Raw genomic sequence first — 22,041 nt, forward strand, 5'->3', positions numbered from 1 at the left:
TCTTGCCGTATTTTATATGCAGTCAATGTTTGCAATATTTTTTTTATGCAACTGAAATTCTTGATTATAATTTGTTTCATTATTACCACTCAGTTACTACTCTGCATCTGTGAAAAATTGTTGCAAAACACCTTCGAATATCCATTGAATCAAAAATAGGAAGTTATAATACCTTTAATCTATCTATATATATATTTTACACAGCACCATAAACTCTAGTACTTCTCTATTAGCAACACTATAGTTATTACTCATTTGGTGTTAAGTAATAATTTAAGCAGCATTAAAAATTAGTTATATGCTAAGTATTTATTTAGATTCATTTTGTATAATATAAAAAAAAACTTAATTACAAAGTAATTATTTAGATTTAATCTTGATCCATTCCAAAATGGCTATATGAATTTTAAACATAAATGGTGCTGCATACTGTCATACCAATCATCGGTGCCTTTGCAATCAAACTTTCCCTTTTCGAACAATGGTATGTATATACAGTAGGGAACCGATTATCCGGATAACTGATTTTTCCGGTTTTCTGAATCGCTACAAAAAGCCGTTTTTTTTTATTGTTAAACCCAACTAAAAAAAAAAAATATTTGGAAATAGTCTTAAAAAGAAGAAAAAACGATGAAGTAATACACTAATGATTATTTCCAAAATGATGGTAAGGGAAACATCTTTCAAAAAAGAACGAAAAATCCTAAAATCTTATGAGGAAAAAAATTTTTTTTTTAAAAAAATGGCGGGAAAATTTATTGAATTTCGTTCCGGTTTTTTGGTTTTCCGGATAACGGGTTCTGTACTGTATTACACGATACTTAAGTTATGGCTTGAGAGGTGCATGGGGAATTAGTACAGCACATGATGGAACATTGGTGCTGTACTAATTCATCTTATTTCACAACAGAGGTGGAAGTTTTTTTAACACTTCTGATGCCTACTATGTTGAAATGTCCCAAACTCAGTGGTTTGTGTGATTTAATGGTTGCCAGACAGATTTTAAATTATTACTAAATTTCATCACATAGACAACTTTGACAATATCGTAGACATCTATTGAAAATATTTCATATCTCAGAATTTCAACAGAAGTTTCTTGTTTAGTATAGTATGTCCATTTCTACCTTTATTCAACAAAGCTTCTTTGTTAATTAGGAATTTTGACACAAGATCTACTTACTTTTGCAGCTTATGTGTGGTAAAAAAAATTATCATCTAATTATTATTTTTTTAGTAGTGAATGGAGTGTGAAATTTTTAATGACAAAAGCATAAGAAAAATCATTCTTTATTATTCTGTTTTGTACAAGAAAAAGCTTTATAGAACTTAATCATTCAGTACCAAACTTTAAAAGCTATACCAGTGAAATTGTTCTAATATCAAATAATCACAATATAAAACAAAAAAATGGAACTTTTATACAATTAAAAAAAAATCGGAGTAGGAGAAAAATGTCTGTAGAGCATTTTAAACCACAAACTCTCATTTTGTTGACTAGATTGGAGTTCAAAAGTACATCTAGAAGTTGCAAGTTTTTAAATTAAGCCTTACCTAAGTTCACAGATCAGAATTTACCTGAAGAATAATTTAGTATGCTGTATATTGGAGAAGGTACAGCAAATATTTTTGTAAACACTGCAAAAAAAAAGTAATTTTTTTTGAAAAACAAAAAGTGGCAGTAGTACTGAAAAAGTATAAATTTTGAAATAATTTTCACCTTTATTTCACATACAAGGTGCTTTCAAAAAAATTCAGTGAATGGTCCCATAGTTGAATAATTGTGGTGGTTATAAAGCCATTGCAACTAACGCCCTCTAGTATCCAAACCCTGACAGTACAGCAAAAAAGCACGCTTAAGACCAATTTAACACACCGGAAGATGTGGCTCTGGAAAACAAAGCAACGAGTGGTTTAAACCCTTTGGAGGTGGACAATAGTGTTAATAAGCATTCGCTTACAGTATCCAGCAGTTACGCAACATGTAGTTAATGACAAGTTATTTAAATACCAGAAAAAGGTATTTTGCAACTGTTACTTATATTTTAAGAAACCATTCACAAATTTTTTTGAACACACTTTGTATTGTAATACAAATGACATAATTAGCCTTGAAAATATTTCTTTACATTTTAATGTATGACAACACAACAACCTATCAAATATTAGAATATGAATGTTTTACAGTTCAAATAAAATCATGACATTTTTGTTCAGCCCTTATTTGTCATTGTCTAGGCATTAACAAAAAGGACTTATAAGATACATGTCTTCAGAACATTTTTGAAAGAAATTATGAAAAATCAGGCTAAAATCTATTTAGTCTGAATATATTAAGCTTCTGTCAGTTTCTTTAATCAGAACAATATTTCATCAAACTGTTTCCATATTAAATTGCACGGGAAGAATTGGTTATCTATGCAGAGAATAATACAGTTAGGAATGTGGCTTTCAATGTGGAGAATCTCCAGGTTATAGAAATTGCTGAATAGTTTGAAAATTTTTAGTTTTGTGATACATTCATCTTGCGATTTTTAAAGTATAAAATTGGTAATGGATTAAATTTGTGTGAAATATACATTAATCATACAGAAATTATTTTTTTAAGTTCATCACTGAACTATTTTACGCATTTTATTAAGTACAAGTAAGCTAAAAACCAGTTTAATTCATTTTCAGTAATGCTATGGGAAGTAGAATTCTTTTTTTTGTTTTGAGAAAGACCAAGGTTAACAATTGTTTTGAGATTTTTAAATATGAATCATATCTATGAAGAAAATATTTTATTAAGTTGATTAAAAAAAAGAAAGTAATAGCTTAATGCCACTAAAAGTTCATAAAGATATTAGTTTTAAATTTTAAAAAAAAACCTTAGACATATAGGAAAAATCTAAATAAAGTAAACACTTATGTTGAACTAGAAATAAAATTATCAATTATTTGCTATACTAAGACAATTTCTCATACCATAATTCACACAATAAAATATTAAACAGTTAATTTTAATACTAAAATCTGTAAGTTTCATCTTATAATTTAGTAGTTTTAAAAGAAATGCCAACTATCTTTAATATATTTTGGAGTTTATTGGAATTCCTCAAAAATCTCAAAGAAATTTTGATATTGCTTCTATTTGGAAAAGAACCTTATAATGGAATAAAACAAATTACATGCAATTTTAAACTAAGTCCTTTTTATTTATTCTATAGTACTGAACATTTAAATTATTTATCAGTTTTCAAATCAACTTTTTTCAAAATAAGATATTAGATTGCAACAAATGTTGTATATAATATAAATATATATAACAGTTAGTATGCCTGTAATTTTATCAATGTGAGCCAATAAACATGTAGCAATAATTTTGCCAGTAAAAATGACACTAATGACTTAATTTTTATTTTGTTCTTTAATATTTCACTGCACTTTGTATTGATCTTGTTTTATGATATTAAATTTACATTTTTGGTTAATGTGTTTGAGTGCTGTGAGGAAGAATCTGATCTGAAACTCTGCACGGCTGTCTACTTTAGATTTTAACTATCTGAAACTTAGCCTTGTCACTGTACTACACGAATGTTTTAAAACTATTTTAATGGCGACTGATAGCCAAAGCTTAATTACAAATCTGGTTTCTAATCGCACTTCAGTCTACAGAAGCAGCCCCCAAAATAAATCTTATTAACATTATTTTTATTTTTTAAAAATACATCATTTATGAATAAAATTAGCTTAACATTTATTCCACGTACATAATTATTTTCTAACAGATGGTCCAAGTCTAAAGTCGTTGAATTATTGATTTAACAAAAAAATCTAATTTAAACCTACTTTTCAAAAGAGTAAATACATTAAAAAAAAGTACAGTTTATATAATTTTCTAAAACTCCAAAAAATGGATTCAATAGCATATAATAAACGTAATACTGGTAGAAAAAAAATTTCATGAAGCTCAAATACAAGTTAGAAACAGTACAATTTAGAAAATCTATTAAAATTATTTTTTATTAAATTATAAAGGACATTTCTATATGCTTAAAGGTGTGTTTTTCATTCTTCTAAAAATATGAAATCATAAGGAAAAATATTCATTTTTAAGTATCTGTATATATGATGCCCTGATGCAATTTTCATTCAAAGTTATATTTAAAAATGCAAATTGGAAGCACAGAGCACACTAGTCAGCATTTAAAACTTAGACTTTGAAAAGGACAACAGCTAGTGAATATATTTTGTATGTATACATCTTCATTTCAATAGGAATTCTTTTTCTACAAACACTTTCAATATCACAAAAATGAACACTAAAAAATGTGGAAAAAAAAGAGAAAGAGGACACGAACACGATTTATATTCCAAAGAAAAATACAACAATTGAAAGAAAAAATCACAGGAATGTGTTTCCCCTATCGTGTCATGATTTAAAATGTAACACTTTTCAGCTGACTAAACTGAAAAATGTCTTTTTTTTTATTATTCTTTTTGGAAGAATATAACACAAACAGCTGAGGCACAACCATTTTTGTTGAGTTCGAAGCTTTCCGATCCTATATTGGGAGCATTTTACATATATTTCTTAAAGCTAGGTGCAGTGGAATTTGCTCACAACTTCAAACAACAGTTTCTTCGACTGGTTCTCCCTTATTGACCCCATTATGCCATGATGGGCTTTGCAGTGATTGCTATAAAGGTTCGGTGTCTTGCATTAAAGGCTGAGATCCGTCATTTCTCTTGTGAATCACTTCAAAATGAAAAGCATCACTAGATTTGTTAGGTTGAGGGGTGGAACTGGGTGAGGAATCAGAATGGTGAGGTGGTGGCCAGACTCCAACAGTGGAACTTGGATTGTCCGGAATAAAAGCTGCAACTAATAGGGCCAACATCACTAAAAACGCGCCAAAAACAAATGGAGGTCCAGGTATAAGCTGAAAAAACAAGAAAAATATTTAATACCAGCAATTTGATTCCATGTTTACTGATTTTGCATTACAAGGGTATGTTGTATACTGGAGAACATATGTTTCCCTCAACAAGATAAGTGGGACATCAATGACCTAGTGTCTAACTGCAAGAAGTGAGTTCAGATAAAAANAAAAAAAAAAAAAAAAAAAAAAAAAAAAAAAAAAAAAAAAAAAAAAAAAACAATGTGCTGCCAAAAGAAAAACTTTCTCTTTAAAAAATTAGATATCAGTCTTGAAAAGGTTAAATTTCAATAAATACATAGCTGAAAAAAAAGAAAAAGAGATGAATGTATTTCTCCCTAATGTGGAAAGTCAAAGCTAATGCCTCATAGTAAATTAGTAACTGCTAATTACGGTAGCCAGTTTTTATCCCAGCATCCCAATTTTTAAAGCAGTACATATGCTTTACGATATGTCATATGCTTATAAATTGATATAAAAATATATTTTATTGCACTGATTTTCATTTTATTACCCATAATGTTTTCTTTGCAGTTTATATTTGTTTAAAATTATTTGATTTAATAATAAAAAAAATAATGACGTAGATTTAATTCTCTTATGACGAATCTCTAATATGTTAAGCCCAAAGATAACCAATATGACACAAGGTATTATTAAATAATGTGTACCTAATTGTCCCAATATATAAAAATGTATGATCATTTTATGATAACTACAGATGATTTTGTTGACTAATACTGACTAGACTTGCAGACTAATGCCTTTAAAAATAAATACGGCACTGAAAGGACTGGATTAACTCTTTAACCAGGATTGGCTGGTTTAAACATTGGTTAAAACCAAACAGTTTTTTTTCAAAATATTGAACAGTTTTATTCAAAATATTGAACAATAGTTAAAAAAGATATCCATGAAAGGCTTTTTGATGATTTAGTAGTGGTGTTTAAAGTATTTTTTAACCATTTGTTTTAAGTATGCCAAAAAAAACTTTGTTTCAATCAATTAAAAAAAAACAACTACTTAGAAACCAAAAATTCTCTAACCCTGTCTTTAATTGATATGCTAGTTAGCAAATTAGAATAAAAATTTCCGTAGCAGGTACATTATCATCTGAGAAAATAGGTTCTTGTGCGAGAATGCAAAGTGGTTGTACTTTGAACCGAGTTCCGGGACAGTTAAACGACTATAATTAACTATTTAACTTAAAACAAGAACATTACCCTAGGTTCATCAGGAATTATCAATGTTCCATTTACGCTATGAATGAATCCATGGATATTTGATGGTATACTGTCATTCACATCTCCACTTAAATCCACGTGGAAAAGGTAAAATATAAATCCATAAAGTGCTGGGCCCAGCCCATTACATAAGCCTCTCATTCCAGTGATGATGCCTTGAACTAAACCTATAAGCAAGATAATAACATACTCATTTTCTTTTAATGTTTCTTTTTTTAAAGACCATATGTACAATTTTTTTTAATGAATTTTACAACATAAAGAGGCAAATACCTTGTTTATCGGCATCGGCATGTGTGGAAACAAAAGAACTGATGGCAGGATAAGTAATACTACATACAGATGCTAAAACCCCAGCAGCCCACATCATCCTAAAAACAATAACAAAATTTAGATAGCTAATAACTTAGTTTTGTGGTCTTTTATAAAATTTTTGGTTAGATTGTAAAAAATAGAGGAGCACAGCCTGCTCCCAAAAGCTAGATAGGTTTTCAAACAGCAGTGCAATCACTACCATTATTTAGCCCAAAAAATACATAACAAGCATAAGAAAAATTTATGATTGTTCTTTAAATAATTATTATTTTTTTTAAAATTAATCATTAAAATTCTAAAGTGCAGATATATGAGTTTGACTTTTACGTTTTTGATGTTAAAAAGAAATTGTTTTGATTGTAAAAGATGTTTTTTTTGTTGTTTTGTTCATTCATTGTTCAACAATTTATTTAAAACTGGTTGTGCATCCCCAGTAAAAATATGTTAGTAAACAAATTTCAATAAATATTTGCATACATAACAAAATGAGTATATTTGCAGTGCACTATAATAAAATAGAATATAATGTATAAAAAGAGGAAGAAACAATGTAATTTACAAAGAGAAATGTTAATTTTTAACTATATTAAGTACTATCAACTTTGACAAGGCATAGAAAAAAGATTTTTAGTATTATCTAGTGTTGATCTAAAGTTAAACAATCACTTTTTTTTGTAAACTAGATTGTTTGTACATTTTTACACTGTGTTCTACTTCATTACACATTTAAAAAAAAACTTGATCATAAAGGTAATATATTTTAATAAAAATGTTCAAAAGTGAAAATTGTTTTCAAAGTTAAGTAGGAAGATAAAAAAATAATCACCATGTCCTTGAACCGAATCCATACCACATAAGTTGTAACATTTCAAATAACAATCCAACCATTATAGTATGTTTAGCTCCAATCGTTTTCATTAACATTGCTAAAAATGCAGTCTGTAAAAAATAAATATATTTAAAAAGGTTCCCTTTTATATTGATAGCCTATAAAAAAAAAGTTAAAATTTTTTAAAAAGAAATTTAGAATTGTTTGTAATTAACAACGCAAATAATGATTAGATTCACTTGGTTTTTAGGATTATATTTTAAAATTAGTTGTCAGAAATGGACTATAGTCTGTATATGGAAAGAATTCACCTCTTCATTTGGAACAGTGGCAGAGATAATGTTTACGAGGTTTAACTATTTCATGTGATGGGTCAATATTTAATTCAGGTTTTGGCTTGGATCACCTAGAGAAATGGAATTGGGGGAGAAAGCTCTCCTTTTAGAAATGCCCTATTTCTTGTTTACCTTGCCTTAGGCTTTGCGAGGGGAGTTCTTTCTGTAGACAAACTATAGACCATATTGCAGTGCCGGATTGTTCTCTCTCTACTATAAGTCATCCCTTTGTGACGTAATTTTTGAAGCCATTGCTCCGAATATATAAAATTAGTAGTACAAATCGGAAAGATAAGAAGCAGGGTTCGTTGATTTAAATCATGATTAAAATCAAATGATTTTTTTATAAAAAATCATTGATTTAAATCAACTGATTTTTATATATATATTATATTGATTTTAAAAGTTAAAAAACAGTGCTTTAAATTATTGATACTTTTATTATTTTCTTTTCTTAGTTTTAAAATTTATTTTAAATAAATTGCTGCATTGATTAATTTTAGTTCTTTCTTAAAGAACTTTAGTTCTTTACTTTCTTTCTTGGTGTGTGTTAAACACATTTGAAATTACATGTTTAAAAATCTTTTGATTCTTAACATTGAAAGTACAGATTAAAGTAAATATTTAATGCTGTCTTAATATAGACTTGCATAGCTGTAGAAAGTAAATAAACATGCTTTTTTTTCAAAAAGCAAATGTTAATTAAAATTCTACCTTTTGATTAAAAAAGCATGAAATTCAAATCTACATTATAGTTTATTGATGGAAATTTCTATATTTCTAAAGCTTGAGGTTATATTAAAAAGATATTAATGTGCCAAAAATAGAAAGAAAAAAAAAAGATGAGTTCAGATATTTTTTTCCTGATATAGTGCCATTCTTCCCTTTCAATGTCTATTTGAAGCAGTAGGGTTATTAACTGGTATTTTTTTCCCCCATAATATGTTTATGGTATCTTTGAAATTATCAGATTTTCTTTTGTGAAAAAGATTCCAATGTGTACATAGATTTTTTTAAAAATGTTTTTTAGCTTACCTTATGTATTTTGATATAGGATTAAAAATGAATATTTTAACATAAAAATATATAGATTGAATACTTATTTTTTGATGAATGACAACATTTATAAACACAATCTGTTGCACTTATTTTGCTGTTTTATAATTCATGAGAAAAAAAAAGAGATCACAATTTTAAATTAAAATTATGGCGTGCTAATTGAAACTTGGTGTTACTAGCTAAAATAGTATTCTTTAAATTATCTATTTTATCTTGTCTTTTAATTTCAATCATGCCATTGTATCAAAATGGTCGCTATGCATTATAATGAAAAATTATTTTAGTAAGTTAGAGCTTCTATATTGTTATAATATAGTTTTAATATTAATTTAATTTTGTTTAAACATTTATAAAGTTTTTTTAATCATAAATTAAAGCTCTTATAGTGTATTTGAATAAAAAAAAATAATCTGATTTAAATAAAAAAAATCCGATTTAAATCAAAATAATCCGATTTTTTTTATTTATTTTTTTTTAAAAAAATCAGAAAAATCCCGAACCCTGATAAGAAGTGGTTGATCAAATTAATACCAAAAAATATATTTATATACAAATTTACAGAAAAATGTATGCCTGGTACTAAAAGGAATTTTCTTTATAATTTAAAATAACCAAAAAGTTAACATAATTATTAAAAATTTCAGGAGAACCATCTTCAATAAAAGTCACATACAAAGTTGTTTGAACTTTCTTTTCTCATATCAAAAAGCATTAAAATAATAAATTTATTAAAAAGATATTTTTGTTATTCATTCATTTCGTAAAAAAGAAAAACACTTTATTACTACGTAATTATTTTGTATATACATTCAAAGAAATTCACATTTGAAAACTTTTAAAAGTAAAAAAGAAGACATATTATTTAAATTTTGTATTTACAATTTCTAAAAGGGATTTTTTACTAAGTATGCAATTTATTCTAATTTGCAAAATAATTTCAAAAGATTGGCAGCAGATAATTATTTTATTAAATACCTGAGCTATAACGGATAAGAGTCCAACAACAGCAATAAACAAGGCTACTTCATCAGCAGAAAAACCCATTATCTATAAATAGTTAAATTAAAATTAGCATTTTAATACTATTTCATTGGTTTATTGAAAAAGGTTAAATTAAAAAAGAAATTTAATAAACTTTTTAATATCACAAAGCTTAAAATAATAAAAAGTTTTTTTAAAAGAACTTCAGTTCTCTAATGCAAGTAAAATATTTGAACAGCAAAAATTTTAGGGCATTCAACGATTGGATTTTAAAATTAATTTTGACTCAGTTTTTCAATCTAAATGATCTAATCCATAATCAAAACAAAAAGATTATATATTGAAGTGAATCCTACAAAATACCTTTTCTTTATTTTTTTCATCTAAACATCGCATTTTAAAACCTAAGCAATTTTCATTGCATAAAAAATGGTCCTATTACATATTAATAAGTAGATCCAGAATTCTAGTGTATTAAGAATTAAACACCGGGAAACAACTTTCAAAAGATTAGTAGTAATTTTATATTTTCTGCATTACAGTTTCTGACATATGCAAATTTTTTCTCAATTCCTGGTTTTGAGACCACGAGTTCTTGACCTCATCGACAATCACCCTTTACATTTACATGCCACCCTTTACATGCCAAAAATTATTAGGGAATCAGTCCTTCAAATAATTTATGGAATTCAAAAAGAATCAATTCACTCAAACAATTCTTTAGAATGTAGGAAATTAGAGTGATACTTGAAGTGGTCAAGAACACATGAAATATGGTAGTTGGGTATGAAGACTACAATTGAGAAGAGATGCTTGTTCACTGCCCTACTCACAAATCTCTGTTTTTACTTTGTCAGATATAACATATTTCATATATTTAATAATTCCTGCAGTTATAACACTGATACTTAAAATTATAAAATGTTGTTTTAATTTTATATTTCTCATTATATGAAAATAAGTCAATAATTTTATTATAAATTGCTCATAAAATGCTTAGCATTTTGTATTAAAAGTAATGACTGTTAACATTAAAACTTACAAGTCTTAAATAAACAAAAAAACAAGAGTATTGGCCTGCTTCAGGTAGGTATGACAGGAAAACAGCAATAGAAAGCATCAATATCATTTTATCTTTTCCCATTTTCCTTAATTGCTATAAAAAAATCATAAAATAGAATTTATATAACTCATATATTAATATTAGAACAACATAAAAAACTATGCAGTTATTTTTTCCTTTTATTTCTTATATCATTTAAGCAATCTAAACTTTCATAAATTTGCATAAGCTACATAGCTTTTATCAGAAATAATAAATTGGAAATATATTTCTGCACATTAACTATGTAGCTGGTCAAACAGCACAGAATATATTCAGCACGAATAAGGCGTTTTATTAAGTAATTATTTAAATGCGTGATTTAAAATGTGCAAGTTGTAATAAAAATTCAAAATTCTTAAAACCAAGTGGGAATACATAAAAAAGCAAAGCGCTTCAAAAAAGAATTATATAAATGCACGATTTGAAGCTCGCATGTTGTAATAATATTGTAATGAAAATAAGGGATTTTCAAAATCACGTGCAAAAGCATAGCAATAACTACCTTTAAGGAAATCAAAAAAATTTTCCGATTTATGATGAAACTGGCAAAAATGAAGCATGTCAAAAAGTTATTAACTAAATGCACGATTTATAACTCACAAGTCCTAATAAATGTATCACTATTTTAAAAACCGCATGGAATTTGTCAGCTATAAATACCAAAAAAAAACACTAGAAACATCACTTGGAATTATAATGAAATTGGCAAAAATAATGTGAGTCAAAAAGTTATTACTCAAATGCGAAACTCGCACAGAGTAGTGTCATATTAAAAATTTTGGGTTTTTTGAAACCATACAGAATTTCAGAGCAATAACTGTTGAAAAATCAATCAAGAAACAACATAGATTTACAATACAGAGTTGGCACAGAAAGAAATGAACAAAGTTATCTCTTTTAGCAGACTAAAGCATTAAAATAGTTGCTGAAAACTATGAAAATAGTTGCCTAACTAAGAACAAAATTTTTTAAACAATATGACTAAAATTTTATTAAATGACTTAATTGTCATATACTATGATCCATTTAGTCAAGTTGGTGGCAAATGTAATAATTTTTATATAAACGTTAGTGTTCCAGCACTGAATTTTTATATGAAAAAAATTAGTACATTTGCAGAAAATTAAATACTTTTTCATTAAAAAAAAAAAAACATAATTCGACTAAAATTTTTTTCCTTTTATCAATAATTGATTGAGCAAATATATACATGCATACATTGTGAAAAGTGATTGCTCGAATTCGAAATTCACGCATCGTAATATGGTATCAAAAATTGTTTTTTTTAAAAATCATGCAGAATTTCGTCGCAATAACCGTTGAAAAAGACGATCTTGAAACAAAATTGACTTACAATGGAATCTGTGGAAATTGAGCTCATTAAAAAGTGATGACTCAAATTTGCCATTTAAAATTTTCACCATTTTTTATTTTTTAAGAAAAAATAATTAATTGTGTTTAGAAGCTCCCATTGGGCTGCAGATTGTCAACGTAATTTATGTTAAGAAAACTTCGCTAGGAGTACAGAAAAGTCCCACAATAGTCTCCTTTTTCTGAAAATAGTCGATTTCTTATCGTTTTTAGGCAAAAAAAAGTTGTTATAGTCATCTCGGGACGAATATAGTTACAAATAGTCACCTGTGGCAATCCTGATTCTGTGCTAAAATTTAGAATGAAATGCCAATTTTAAATTGATTTTTATATAAATATGGAAAAAAAATTGCATGTTATAGGATATAGTTAATATTTTCCTAATAACCTAAAATTAATAATAATAATAAAAAAATCTACTTTTGCAAAACACATGTAGCATCTAATTAGAGCTATTTTAGTTTAACTGCATAATTGTCTAATCTATTAGCTTTTTTTCTTACCATTGCCATAATTTTATTTTGGAAAATCATTAGACCTTATACACTAAAAATAGCAAATAAGAAAAGTAGCTTTATACATACTGCAAAGGGATCAGCATGCTCCCAAGATATTGGAGAACCCCATGAGGCAGGCCTGAATTTTTCCGGCAGTGATTCTGGTACAGCCACTAGTATGAAAAAAACATCCAGGATGGCTACGGCAGAAGCCAATGCAACCACTAAATTGTCATTATATAATTTTCCCAGGTATGCGCCTAAGGCTGGACTGGTGACTAAACTAGCTGCAAACGTTGCAGACACCTGCAAGTTATTGTATATAAAATTAGAAACATTTCGGAATACAAATAATCACACAGAGGCTATATTTTAGCTCTTAGGATTAAATGCAATTAAAACGAATGTAAAAAAACAAAAAAACTCACTAATCCATAAGCAGCACTTCTTTCTTGCTCCTCAGTCACATCCGCAACATAAGCAAAAACAACGGAAAATGTCACAGCAAATACTCCAGATATTGAAATCATTGCAAAATACCACCTACACACAAAAAACAACACATTACGAATGAGGAAGCATAAATATAGAGCATATAAAAAAACTGATAATTATTAAAAATAAATAAATAAATAAATGAATTAAAATTATCAATAACTCTGACCATAATCTAGCTAAATAATAACACAATTCTCTGATTCCTTTTTCATAACATAAAAAAATAAATAATAATAAGTGGAAAATTTGAAGTACCAAACAAAGAGCCTGGATTTTTAATCCAACACAAGACAAATTCCCATTGGTGATTTCTGAGTTAAAACATTAAAAAAATCATCCTTCAATTAATTCTTGCTTTTTAAACTAGCACCATAAAATTTTATTTATAGAGAAATAGTTTTATGCAAGAATGTATAGAAAAAAATTGAAGTTGGTTCATATTAAGCTATTAAAAAAAAAACTAGTCATACTATATTCATACAGCTATATGATATAGTAAAACCTTGTTCAATTGCTATTTTGTATTATATCAAACTTTGTTTATTGCCCTCTAAAAAAAGTATAGAACCGAGAAAGTTTTCTTCTCAATATTTATACAAAATCCTCATATATATTGTTTGTTAGATTGCTATGTAACTGTGATTAAAAATATCAAGCAATCAATTGCAAATAAAAAAGAGGAAAACATGTGAAACAAAAAACAAAACAAATAAGCTTGAAAGATTTCATTAAATCAAAACATTAATCATCAATTTCCTTAATAAAAATTCTAATTTATTAAAACCTGACCTTAATGATTTTCCATGGATTCAAAGCTTTCTTTGATAAGTTTTCATAGCGTATCAAAAGTTTACAATACAAAATTTAAAGGCAGTGTGGTTATTTTTAAAAGTATTAAAAAATATCACAAAAATAAAGAAGGAAAAATATAAGAAAGAAATGAAAGTAAGATTAAAAAGAGGTTTGAAATAGCAAATCCAAGAAGGAATCTTTTTCCAATAAATTTTTTTTATAATATTTGAGTTATAAGAAAATAAAGAGAAAAATGTTTATCACAAATAAAGTTTTATTACAGAAAGTAACATACTTAATTCCAAGAGTATCCACAGTTCAAAACATTAATATAATGACAGTAAATATTTTTTTTTAATGTGAAAAAGATCAATTAGAAAAAGTGATACAAACCATGTATTAATTTTCATCAGTGGAATAGGAGCACATGTAAAGAATACAGTAAGTAAAAGAAACAACTTTCGTCCCCAAACATCTGACAAAGCTCCAATTAAAGGGGCACTTAAAAAAGATAAAAGACCCTAGAAATAACAAAATAAACTCAGATTAGAATTGTTTATTTTGTATCGCTATAAATAAACTTTTCTTGTAAAATTATTTGAAACAACTTACAAATATTAAACCATAATTTCTAACAATTTGTTTTTAATCATTCACCTCAATATAAATAACAAGCATCAATCTATAATTTCTTTAAAGGGACCTATTTTTGAAATTTTGAGGGGGAAAAAAAATGGCATTTGGCCAAAAATTATTTTTGTCAATTACTGGGGTTTCATTTCAACACAATATAGTTTTTTTTATTACTAAAAACACACTTATGTAATACTACATGAACATTTAAATACTGAAAAAGTACATCACACATTCTTCTCTTGTAAGTTATTTACTTTTTGTTTTAGATTATTTAAATGAACTTTTGTTACATAAAATTGCATTGTTTCATATGCATGAAAATTAACTTCTTTGTTGCAGGAATTCAAACAAAATGAAATATCAAAAACATTTATATAAAAATCCATTTATATAGTTAAATTTATGATAGATGCTTAATTTTAGCTTAAATTTTAAAAAAGGGTTGCTTTTTGAGGCTTAGATTTTTGTGATGGGTCTTCACACTTATTTCTTCCTAGATTGAACCTCAAATATAATTATTTGGTGTGTATTTTAATAATGAAATGTAAATTGTAAAGTAGATATTTTAGAAAGTTTTTAACTATTCAAAAAAAAAGACTAAGTGGATTTATATACAAACCTTTATACCGACAATAAGACCATTCATTAAAAATGTGTGACTGGGGAATGTTTCATTTAACACCTAAAAAAAGGAAAGATAATTATAATAAAAAATAGACATTTATGCTAAATAACTATTTATAACTATCTCCCAAGTTTATATTTAAAAATATTTTACAGCATAATAATATTTCAGTAGTTTCTTACTATATTGTATTCAATATAGAAAAGATGCATTAAAAGCAATATATTAACTTTTGTAACTAAATAATCTACAATGGTAAATTTTATTCTTTTAGGAGTATAAAATATGTGGCCTTCCATTTCAACTAAAAATGTATTAAATTACATAAAAATCTATAATTACTTTTCAAACTAATCACAATAAAAAAAACAACAACATAGAAATATCATTACAAGTATAAAATGCAGAAATATCAAATTTAGTGTTAAGATTTAATTTTTCACCTTATTGAATTCAATGAAAGAAAATGTTTTTGACTAAAACATAAGCAGCTATAGGATTTATTTAAAAATTTAAGATGTAAGTAATTTATATATTATAAAAAAATAATGGATTTTTATTTTCACTAGGAAAAATTAAAAAAGGCTTCAATTTACTTTTATTAATGGAGTAACACTGCAATTTTTTATTTTTTTTCAAATTTCAAAATAGTATAAATATTAGGGTGGTCGAAAGATGGCACCCTCTAAAGAAGTGCAATCTGCAATAACACTAATATTTCAAAAGTTGTAACAAATATATATATATATATATATAACGTCGTTGCCGAGCAGAAGGAATAAAACAGGTCTTAGGCAGGGATGGAGGGTACAAAATTTATTAATTAATTATTAGACAGAGATCAGCTATAAAAGTGGTCAAGAAAAATTGTGTTCTTCATTATAAGTTAGGGAAAATCTTGCAAAGTAAATCTGTAAAATGTTTCATTTTAGGGAATAAGGGAAATCTTAGTGATTGTAATTTGTTTATTAAATAGGTTGTCCGACTCCCACAAAGAGCAAAGGGGGAAATGTCCAGTTTTTAATTAATGCATGCTTGAGCCAAAAATAGAGTTAAGGACAGGATGTAAATTTAAAACTGTGAGATAGTGTTTCGATTAGAGTAATAAAATAAAAGGATTTCCAGAAAAGAATAAAATAAAAAGATTTATTTAAGCTTTTTATGTTACATCCCCCCTTGCTGAAAAATTTTAACTATAATCCAAAAATTTTAAAAATTATTATCTATTTGCAAAATTTTCCCTCTGATAGAAGCACAATTAAAATGAAAAGAATAAAATTTGTAATTTTAACAATATATAAAAGTAATATGAATTATAAAGAAACATACACATTTAAACTCATGGTAAAAATTTAACACAATTAAAAATATGCAGTGACATTATCAGCAAATTTAAGATTTTCATTTTCAACAGTTTTTATGACTTAACAGTTTTTTCAGTTCCAAATCTCTTGTTTGAAGATCACAACTAAGTTTTTTCACCATAATATTCCTCATCATAAAAACAAATTTAAGTCAACGCTTCAATCATGATAAAAATTTATAAACATTTTTAAAAATTTGTAAGTTAAAATGTAAAACACATAATACAAAAAATAGTTCTACTGGAAAAATTTCAGTCTAAAATTAAACTTGAGTATTGTTTACCCTGTTTGAAAACAAAATAAAATAAGAAATGACACAGCAGTTGTTATTCTGAAGTCCAAGACTTCAGTATTGTCTTACTTCACTTTATTTATTATTAACCTTTCATATTTATCACTTTAATAGCACAATACTCGAATTTGTCTTTTTTTTTCCTTCTATGTCCAAAAATTTCCTTTTGTAAAATTTTTTCTTTTCTTTTTCTCTCTTTAATTTTTCTTTCTACTTTCTATATTTTTTATACTTTTATTTTCTTTCTTGGTATTTTTATTGCAGTCATTAACCCGGATTTCAGGAAAAATGAGAAAGGACAAATCGCTTTTTTAAATTTAATTGCTTTACCCAAAATTGGGTCGGCTGTTCAAGGATGCTTATAAAATATAGATAAGTTCAGATTAAAACTCAGCATTGCAGTTTTCCAATTGGCATATTTTGAAGAAAAAGTGAAGAAAAAAGAATAAAGTCTAATTTAACCCCTCTTAATTGCCATGTTTTATTAAAAAATAAAAAGCTAGAAAGAAACCAAAAATCATTATTAATGTATTAATGAAAAATTCAGAACAAAATATAAATTTAACTTAATTGAATTTGAAGAAAAAAAACAGCAGGATAACTTTCATAAGAAACACTTTTAAGAAAATGCTGTCATAATAAAAAATGTTGATATAAAACAAAAGTTCACAAAAAAAATCAAAAGATAGAAAAAAATTGTTCTTTGTTCTTAAAAGATAACTTTATTGTTGACACATTTATGTTGCTGCCTGTTTTACCCTACAGGAAAAAATAAGAAAAAAAATAAATCTATTAGAAATGCTCAGTTACAATGCTGAGCTATAATAAGAACAGAAAATAAGAGAAAGGAGAAAGAAAAAAAGCAAAACAAAAGTATTCTTAATATTTAAAATAAAAAGTGGTGAAAAAATGATGAAATTGACTTTCTCAAATATAATTTTTTAAAAATTAAAAAAAAATAAATCATCTGTACAAAACTCATGGTTCAGTATCAAGTAATCTATTTTCAATTCTTCAAATTTCGTTTTTCCATTTGTCTATCAGAACACAAATTTGCAAGTTTTAGAACTTAAATATACACAATAACTATTTTTATTAATGTATAGTAAATAATAAGATTTTAAAATAATCTTAGTCAAATCAATTCAAATTAAAAAATAAAAAACTTTTTTGAATATTTGTTACATCTCTAGTTAAGGGAAAAGTAAACCAAAAATTAAATCATCACAATGTTTCAAATTATTCACACAATCATTTCACATAAGAAATCATTGAAATTTCTAAAAAATAACACATCTTGACAATATACTTACAGTTATCATTGGTGATGTTAAGAGACCCCATGCAAAGAACTCCAAAAATATTACCACCAATGCATGATATATACTTGGTTCTCCAATACCTGAAGACTAAATGAAATAATAGTTATGAAATAGTTAAAACTATAACAAAAAAAAAATCATTATTTTTTCATTATCTTACTACAACCCAAAACTACATAAAAGATCTAAAACAAGCTATAATTGTTTTGAAAAAATAAAACCTTATAATATTTTAAAACAGAAAAAAAAAATTACCTAGTAATTACCTACAGTAGGTGGGTACTAAATATAGAAGGCTTTCATACTAATAAGAAATTCTTTAAAATGTATATCAAGAAAATTAATTTTCATAAAATCAAATTAAATTTTTTAAAATAATCTGAAGTTGTGTTACAAATTAAAAATGAAATATCTAGAACTGTGCAATCAAGTTCAATTGGGCCGGGATAGCCTGGTCAGTAGGGCGCTGGGTCACTTATGGCACAATCGTCTGGTGGTCAAAGACTAGATTGAGCTCCGCAAGGTCTAATCTTAACAGACTACAAAGAATGGTCTGTGTAGCCCTGTCAGGCTGTCTCAGGACCACTCCTACAGCTGCTCTAGAGAGCTTACTTGGGCTTCTTCCATTGAACTTGAAGCTCAGACAGTCGTAAAGCGTCTTATGTACCTTGGCCTATGGAAAGAGTATTCCAAACACTTGTCATCTTGTTTCACAAGTGATGGATTTATCCTCTTTTATTATGCCTAGTGACTATATGTCACTAGGATACGCTTTTCACAAGCCCTTCAAGATCCATTTTCCTACTAGAGATGAATGGTTTAATTCTCCTCGGTGGCTTAAAGGCTAATGCCTAATATGGTACACTGATGGTTCAAAGATTGGTGCCAAATCAGGAGCAGGAATTTATTTCTCCAATGACGGTACTAAACTTCACTTTCCCCTGGGAAACTATGCCACCGTTTTTCAGGCTGAGGTCTATGCCATTATCTTGTGCTGCAAGTTATGCTTAGACAAGGGATATCAAAATACGACTATCCGCATCTGTTCTGACAGTCAGGCTGCTCTCCTATCACTGTCAAGGTGTAAATTCACCTTTTTGTTAGTGTGGGAATGCTTCTCGGTCCTCTGTGACCGGTCTGCTCATAACAAGGTATCCCTGCATTAGGTACCAGAACATATGGGTATTGGTGGAAATGAGCTAGCTGATGAAGCAGCACGGGCTGGCTCCAATGCAATTTTCTGGGGCCCAGAACCTGCGCTGGGAATTTCTTCCTCCTCATTTAGGGCAACCATTTTTAAGCTCTACGGCAAGATTGCCCATGAGCAATGGCGCGCTGCTGACGGTCACAGACAAGCTAAGGAGCTCTTAAAGCTTAATAGAAACAGTATAAGGAAGATCATAGGTCTTCTTACTAATCACTTTATCCTCAGGAGACAGCTAAACATTATGGGAATAGAATCCAATTCTCTTTGTCGGGGATGTCATCTAGAAGAAGAGACATCACGACACATACTTTGTGATGTCTAGTCTGCTCAAAGATTTGAGCATCTAGGGCAGCATTGCGTCAATGCCTGGGAACTGCAAGATGTTCTTATAAGGTGCTTGCTGAACTTTATTTCAGCTATAGGGCTTTCTTGCTAATCACGACTAGGGTTTGGGTACAATAGACCTCTGGTCCATGTGCCCTGCTCGTCAGAGCTGCCCAACCTCTAAATCTAAGGGCGCTGGGTCCATGTCCGAACCCCGCCGGTCGAAGACTCCCTGGATAGTAAAGTGACTGATGCACGTTAAATCTGCCGAGTCGCAAAAGTCCTCCATGTTCCCTTAACAAATCAAAACTTCTGGGGGTACTGGATTGGAGATTGATCGTTCTCTGATTCAGGTCTAAATTACCATCTGTGGATGAATGAATGGGACCGCCCCATAAACTGGTGTGATGCATGGTGTGGTAGAAGTCGAATTCTTGGCCATAGACGGCACCACTGGAAAACAAGAACTATTGCACCCCCTCTGCCTAAACAGGCATATGTCAACAACAACAGTTCAATTTCTTTTACTCTTTTGTAGTAAGAACAAAACTGTTAAACTGATTTTAATACCCTTTCGACTTTTAGAATAATATGGGTAAACTGTCAAAATAATAAATTAAATGAAACATAGCTTGTTAAATTTAAAACATTAGTAACTTTAGATCACTTATAAATTTTCAAAGTATACTTTAAAATATTTTTTTTTTCTTCCTTAATGGATGCTTTTTAGAATTATATATATGGGAAAATGTTAGTGTAATTATCTTAAAACCATTTATTACCTTAGAAATTTTTTTTTTTTTTCCTTTTCCTCTCACTATTTAAAATCCTTTATAACAGAACTGATAATGCATTGACGTAATCGTTATTTTACTTAAAATATTTAAATACAAGTTTCTAAAACTTGAAATAACTAAATACAAATGATTTTTATTAATGCTATAGGCATTAATGTTTATTTAAATTCTGGTTAGAACTTTAATACACTGTAGAAAGGATAAATAAATTTTTTTGTTGTTGCAAAATATCCATTTCTTTTATTACTTGAATTAGTGTTAAATTTAATTATTCAGTAAATCATCTGTAAAATATTTTGTTTAAAAAGAACCTTTAATTAATAAATTTTATACTTTATTTTTATAGCAGAAGCATTAAGTTATGAAAAAATAAAATTAAAGTTTTATAACTTTTTTATATCACTCAAATTATGTTCTTAAAGTCAGAGAGATAAAATGTATACTTTCATAAAGTAATCAATAAGGCATAATATAAGTATGAAAGATTGAGATGTTTCATTAATTTTTATTATTTCAAATTACAATGGCCTTCAGGAGCCTAATTTCCTTGGTCTTTATTTGTTTACCTTAAAAATACATTGAGATTAAGATGTAAAATAAATAATAATTCTGAGTACCATTGCTTTGTATGATAATAAATTCTACTGATTTAACAGCAAAAAAAATTCTAAACAAGATTGAAGAATCACTTCCTCATGTAATGTGAATGAAATTTTTTTTAGACAAGTAAAAAAGTAAATTATTGCTGATTATCTAATATTTAACAACACCAAATAAAAAATAAATATGAAGTAAGCTATCACTTGGATACGTTAAGGAAAAGTTTAAAGCACAATTATTTTCATAACAATTTAAGAACTAGGCATATTAAAAAAAATATTTAGTGCTATATATAATTATTCCTTAAATTTCGAAGTAATATTTCAATTTAAACAATATTAAAAGAAAACGACGCCTAAATAAATAATCTTCGTATGCTTAATAGGCAGAAAAAATAGTTTTTGTCGCCGTAATCCGATTAGAAACTTATAAAATTAATGTATAAACTTCGGGAGGTGGGGAAAAACTAGTTAAGATATCGCGTTTTTAATAAAAAAAATTATAAAGAAAAATGAATTTAATTTTATTAAGACTGTTCCATTTTATTTGTAACTTTTAAGACATGCCTTCGAATACTGTAATAAAACAGAATTTGTTTATATAAAGAAGAAACAATACAGTTGAAAAGGTTCTTCTCAACTTACTATAAAACCATCCTTCATAATGGTTTTTCTACTTCTCAAGATTATTCCTGCAACTTTTTTGGACACCTTAGGGGGCATTTTAACATTTTATGCTTTCGTGGAACTAATTTGTAGGTTATTAAATTTCATGCCTATTAACACTTTCCAAAGCAATCAATGCTAGCACAGCATTCAGCACATAAGTAAAATAAACAACAAAATCCACAGCAATTACAAAACATAAATCGAGTAGAGATGTCTCAACGTACTAAAAAAATTTTCAAGCAATGTTCTCACTTGTCA

At 27.5% G+C, this 22,041-nt stretch overlaps 1 protein-coding gene across 2 annotated transcripts; it reads right to left on the reverse strand.

Annotated features, from left to right (window-relative positions):
• Positions 1 to 1,274: 1,274 nt before the first annotated feature.
• Positions 1,275 to 21,980, reverse strand: LOC107442191 (hippocampus abundant transcript 1 protein). Of its 2 annotated transcripts, XM_016055688.3 has the most exons (12): positions 21,760 to 21,980; positions 18,179 to 18,274; positions 15,204 to 15,266; positions 14,342 to 14,469; positions 13,087 to 13,201; positions 12,746 to 12,964; positions 10,728 to 10,841; positions 9,680 to 9,751; positions 7,308 to 7,420; positions 6,440 to 6,537; positions 6,146 to 6,333; positions 1,275 to 4,925 (listed from the first exon to the last, which is right to left on the reverse strand). In XM_016055688.3, the coding sequence occupies exons 1-12, from the start codon at positions 21,835 to 21,837 to the stop codon at positions 4,683 to 4,685; spliced, it is 1,527 nt and encodes a 508-aa protein (XP_015911174.1). In that variant the 5' UTR covers positions 21,838 to 21,980; the 3' UTR covers positions 1,275 to 4,682. The 2 variants fall into 2 exon arrangements, with proteins under 2 accessions (XP_015911174.1, XP_042907151.1); XM_043051217.2 differs by lacking the exon at positions 10,728 to 10,841 and having other exon boundaries at positions 21,760 to 21,969.
• Positions 21,981 to 22,041: the final 61 nt, after the last annotated feature.

Source organism: Parasteatoda tepidariorum, chromosome 3 (assembly GCF_043381705.1).
Source record: "Parasteatoda tepidariorum isolate YZ-2023 chromosome 3, CAS_Ptep_4.0, whole genome shotgun sequence".
NCBI lineage: Eukaryota > Metazoa > Arthropoda > Arachnida > Araneae > Theridiidae > Parasteatoda > Parasteatoda tepidariorum.

Coding starts and splice junctions, on each gene's coding strand:
- LOC107442191 (XM_016055688.3), bottom strand. CDS start 21,837: ATGCCCCCTAAGGTGTCCAAAAAAGTTGCAGGAATAATCTTGAGAAGT. Junction 9,752..10,727: donor TTTTTGTTTATTTAAGACTT/GTAAGTTTTAAT, acceptor AACTATTTATAG/ATAATGGGTTTTTCTGCTGA. Junction 6,334..6,439: donor TGCCGATGCCGATAAACAAG/GTATTTGCCTCT, acceptor TCTTGCTTATAG/GTTTAGTTCAAGGCATCATC.